This window comes from Emiliania huxleyi (genome assembly GCF_000372725.1).
Source record: "Emiliania huxleyi CCMP1516 chromosome Unknown EMIHUscaffold_1473, whole genome shotgun sequence".
In the NCBI taxonomy this organism is placed as follows: Eukaryota; Haptophyta; order Isochrysidales; family Noelaerhabdaceae; genus Emiliania; species Emiliania huxleyi.
Genome location: NW_005201120.1, coordinates 1 through 5279, shown reverse-complemented (window position 1 = coordinate 5279; position 5279 = coordinate 1). Strand labels below are relative to the sequence as shown.

General features: G+C 61.8%; 1 protein-coding gene across 1 annotated transcript; it reads left to right on the top strand.

Moving 5' to 3' along the window:
- Positions 1-1200: 1200 nt before the first annotated feature.
- Positions 1201-3697, top strand: EMIHUDRAFT_252848 (hypothetical protein; the record flags this gene model as incomplete). Its single annotated transcript, XM_005786979.1, has 7 exons — positions 1201-1958; positions 2026-2137; positions 2363-2472; positions 2556-2664; positions 2850-3091; positions 3422-3468; positions 3660-3697. The coding sequence occupies 7 exons, from the start codon at positions 1201-1203 to the stop codon at positions 3695-3697; spliced, it is 1416 nt and encodes a 471-aa protein (XP_005787036.1).
- Positions 3698-5279: the final 1582 nt, after the last annotated feature.

The following is a 5279-nucleotide window of genomic DNA, read 5'->3' as shown; positions in this document are numbered from 1 at the left end:
AGTGAGGCGGAGGCGCGAGTCGGAAGGCCGCGACCGTCAAGTGTTTTCGTCATTTTCCTGCAATCGCTGTGAACCCAGCCACGTACTCTGGGTAGTGGGTTGGGCTTGGGGGGTTTTCAGATAGAGGGTCGACAGCGTCCTAATCTAAAATCTGAGGATTCAGGATTGAGGGCTTGCTTCAGTGAGGCCAAAGTGAGTTTATGGATGTGTGAGAACGGTGCGGGACACGAGGAGTCACGCGGACCGACTCGTCGGTGACTCTGCTCCACGCCGTTTCAGAATTTTTCTCAGCGTGAGCGAGACGTGGAAGAGTGCCACCGTCGGGTAGGACGGGTCGGCCCGGAGTATCAGAGTAGCCGTCGTGGTCGCGGCGAGCAGCGCCGGCCACTCCGGCGCCGCGTCGGCAACATGGGAGCATGTCCACCGCCACTTCGCGGTCGCAGCGCTGTTTGTCGCCCAAAACGCCGCTGATCCCTCTGGCGGGCCAAAGATCGACTCGCATGTCGATTTCGACGCGACGGGCGCATGGAGGCATCACGTCTCCATGCGCCCGTCAAGTCGGAGCCAGTCTGCGGCGATCACAGCGCTCGCCAGGAGGTACATGCGAGCTTTTCAGAGTCAAGCGATTGCGCGAAATCCCACCGGTGGATTTTGGGGCGTTGTCTACCCCCTATTTCAGGCCTTGTGGGGACTGGGGTCCGGGGGGGGGGTTATTAGGCATTGTGGGGTCCGGGGGAGGGGCCTTACAAGGCACAAAAATTAGGGGCAGGGCCAGGGGCTCAGCTCTCCTAGAGGGTGTGGATGCTGAGTTGACGGAAGTCCGGCGGAGACGTACTCAGCATCGTACCGCAGGAGCAGCGCGCGCAGCGTCGACTCTGGGAGATCGTTGCCGACGATGCTACGCAGGGTCTCGACGTCGTCGTCGGACACGTCTGAGGGAAGCATGGACCCGAGTGGCTGGGTCCAGATGGCTGTCGGCGCCCAAAAAAGAATTAAACTTCTCGTCAGCACAGGACTGGCGCGCACTGGCGTGCAAAAAAGAATTTTGGAAGCATAGTGCACTGCTTGAATCGAAAATTCTTCTAGCTTTTCGGCTGCTATTGCTGCTCCGCGAGACCGAGCCCTCAAGGTTCACAGCGGGCCTACCCGTGGACTCACGGGTAGATGAATGCTCCGAGAATGCTGCGACCCTCTAGAACAATGCTCCCGATACGACGCGGCCTCGCCACGATGCTGGGCCTCGAAGTCTTCGAGTCGTCGAGCGCGTCACTCTTTGGCGGCGAGAAAAAACTCTCAGTGAGGGACTTCGCGCTGCCGTCGGAATACGCCAATCGCAATGTCGTGCTGCTCGCGCGGCCGAGCAACGCGCCCCTGCCCGACGCGCTACCGGCCGGTGCGGGCGGCTTCTCTGTGCTCGGCGTCGTCCAGTTGTCCGGCGGCACGGCACCCTATGAGAATCGACAAGCCTTCGAGTCGGACGTGTCGCGTCACCAAGTGCCGCCCGGCAGCGAGGTTTACAGGAAGTACGCCGGCGAGAGCGGTGGCGCGTGGCCGGGGCCGCTGGGCGACGTCTACGCGTGGTCGATTGATTCTGCCGAGCCCAAACCCGAGTGGCATGCGCGCTTCCAGGGCGGCGCGACGCCCGCCATAACGCGGCGTCACAAGTCTTTCTTTACCGTCGAGATGCCGTCGGGTGCGGACGGGCTCGGCGCTGCCAAGGTGGCGAGCACCATCACGTACCCGGCCAAGCCGCCCGCTGGCCGTCACAGTGGCCGGCTGATGGAACCGTCCATCTGGCCGAGGATCGCGCCAATCTGGCCCTCCTCCACCCACTTTCCGCACCCCGTCGACTCGCTGCACGAAGAGGACGACACACGTTTGGTGGACGTGGAGGACGGCCGGACATGCGCCGAGCCGCCGACCCTCGACTCGCACGGCTTCGAGCTCTGTCGCTCGCCGTGCGCTGCGCCGCGCGGGACGACGCCGCGTTAATTCTCATTCATAATTGGTCATTGATCCCATTAGGTGCGTCGCCACGGACCTTGACGACGCCGCGCAGCTTGAGGCGTACCTCGCGCAGACCGCGCGGCTCGTGCAGCGGGCGACACGGGCGGACCTCGTGGTGCCCTTCCACCACGTACGCATCGACACGGCGCGCGGTATTCGGTGATGGTTAGGTAGGACGGGTAGAGGGTCGCCCCAAACCTCGACCCGCGAAGCCTCGAGGCTCTGTTCATATCTCGACTACCAACCAACCAGGTATGTGTGTGTCTGTGCGTGTGTGGGACAGACGTTGTTGTGCTGTGCGCGGGGCTTCCCGCGGGGGGCCGAAGACGTACCGCCGCCGCCGCCGCCCAGCCAGGCGCGCGACCGCTTCGGCAAGCGCGGAGGCGCCGTAGAGCGCGTGCACGGCGACTACACGGCCGCGTCCGGCCCTCAGATGCTGCAGGAGCCTGGCGTCGAGGCGATGTCGTGAGCGGGGCCTTGCTTGTTTGAGCCGTTGCTCGCCACTGCTAGGAGCTCGGCGAGTGCGGCGTGCTGCCCCCGCGCGCGAGGACGATGCGCCGCGGGGCGATTCTCAACGTGTGGCGCAACGTGTCGAGCGAGGCCGTGCGGAGCAAGCCTCTGGCGCTCTGCCACGTGGGCAGCGTCGCCCCGGACGACGTCGGCGTGTACTCCTAGAAGCGGAATACGCGTTCTTGTACTCCAACTAGCGCTCGAGAGGACACGTATTCAACTGTATTCAACTGTATCCATCGTGTTCGCACAGCGCTCTATACCCTGCACGAACCCGCATCCTTCGAGGTTGTTGGTGTATTCAGCGCGTAGGCGTGTACTACCTCGTCGAGGGCGGCGAGGGCCGTGCGGAGCGGCGCATGGGCATGAACCTCTCGCTGCACTACTCGCCGGCGCACCGGTGGAGCTACTTCCCGCGCATGACGCGCGACGAGGCCCTCGTCTTCTACACGTACGACGGCCGAGCCGACGAGCCGCGCTTCACCTTCCACGCGGCTTTCGACCCGCTGCCCGACACCGCGCCGGACGCGCCGCCGCGAGTGGCCATGATTGTCCGCTGCGCCGCCCTCTTTGAGTGAGAGGGCGCCGTGTATGATTTAGGCATGGATTTAGGAGAACGCTCACTCCCTTTGTACGTGTCATAGTGGAGCGCGGGTGTGCATGTGTACGTGATAGCGCTGTGATACAATTACTTGGCTTTAGGCATACTGGGCTGGGTTTTTACATTTTAGGCATTGTGGGGTTGGCACTCCCATCGACCCTCATGACCTCCTGCGGTCTCTGAGATGGACACCAGTGGGTGTGGGGCCACAGCCAGGATACACTCGAAGGCTGGGTAAGCAGTAGAGGTCGATACTCGACGCGTCCCACAGGGTCTGTGTCGCTGTCGGCACGCTGTCTACAGGACGTCGAGCGACACCGGTGGCAGTGCCACCCAGGAGTGGTCGGGCGGTCTCCCGTCATGAGAGAGCCACCATGTGATCCGTATGATGGTTCCTGACAACCGCCTCAGTCAACTTTCGTCACAGTTCCCGCTCTGAGAGGAGCTGCGGGTCAGTTCGACAGCTGGAGCTGTGTCGCCGGCGTGCGGCGGCCTGCCTCCGGAGGTGCCTCTGAGGTGGACATTTCTTGGTCACCGTGAGAGAACGCGTTCGAATTTTTACTCCGGAACTTCAACTGAGCACGCGCACCGGCCAGGGCTACAATAGTGCCAGTGAGGCGGAGGCGCGAGTCGGAAGGCCCGACCGTCAAGTGTTCCCTCCACTGACCTACAATCGCAGTGAACCCAGCCACGTATGCTAGTTCCACAATTTTCACTCTGACACGCTAATCTTGAGACATTCTCATACGGGGTGTGGATGCTGGGACCTGGGTTGACGGAAATCGGGGGACGCGACCCACCTCGCCACAGACGGTCCCGCGCCTCGCCGCTAAGACGGGGACACACCCCGCACCGTCCGCTGTGTCCCCGTCTTTGTCCGGAGTGAATACTCCAACGCACTCGTCGGTGACGGCTTCCTCCAACCTGCGCCGCGCTCGGCGAACCTCGACAGCGCTTTCGGTGGCATGCAGCTCTTTGCGACAGAAGCCTGGAGAGCAGCTCCTCTGCTGCTCACACACTCTGCACAGTTGACACAGCCTACTGTGCGGCTGCCACAGCTGTGACAGCGATGGGCTCGCCCTCACTGGCCCTCAGTCACTTGTGCTGCGGCTTGTGTGAGCGACACTGCTCGGCGACTGCCGGCACACTGTGAGACCATGGGTGTGAGGTAAAACCACGAGCTACCAGCGCTTGGTCACATCGGCCCCGAGGTCAGATCCATCTACTCTGTTGATGACAAGACTTGTCTACCGGCTGGAGCCGAGCAGGAGGGCCCGGCGCACAACCCCTTGGTCAACTCACCCTCCACACCCCGTACTCCGAGTCCAACTCGTCGCCACGGGCGGAGACCGAGAGCAGACCTCTCTTTCTCAGACACGAGCGAGGGAACCCGTGACGAAAAACGAGGAAGCACCAAGCGCCAAGCGTGAGGACGCGATTTCGAATTCGGAGGTGCACCTAAGCAAAATTGAGCCCGCAAAAAAATAAGGGTCAAAGCAGGTTTCGAACTGCTCTGGCGACCTTCCGCTTGCGGAAAGGGAGCCAGCAAGAGATCGCTTCGAGTGAGAGGGGGGTCGAACTGGCGACCTATATAGCATACCGGGGGGAAACAGATACGCACACACCGACGCCCGAAGTGCCAAGAAGGACGTCATTAGTACGAAACCTCAGAAGGCCATGGGCGCCGAGAGAACATTCCCCCGAGAGGACAAAAAGAAATAAAAAAGTCGACGCACCCCCTCCTTGCGCAGTGTCCCTCGCTAAGTGTCGCCGCTACCGGGGCACGCTATCCTGCGCAGGCAGGGCAAGCGGGGGCGGGGGGCACTCCCCCTGGTCTGATACTGGGGTGTGACTGTCTCCAGTCTCGGAGGGGGGCAAGAAGGTAAGAATATCTAATTTTTTCAGACACGAGCGAGGGAGACAGCTCACTCATCACAGAGACGATCAAACATCAATATATCTAGAAAGAGAAAACACAAAGCGTAGAGTGTCGCTCACGCCAGTCGCACGAGCACGACTCTCTCTGGTTTGATTCTCTCTGTGGCATGTGCCGATTTGGTGCTCGGGGAGCCGCGCACGCTTCAAGTCCAAGTGGGGGCACGCCGGGCACACGAACATGCACACGATCTCTCTCGCTCTCGCTCTCTCGCGCTCCCTCCCG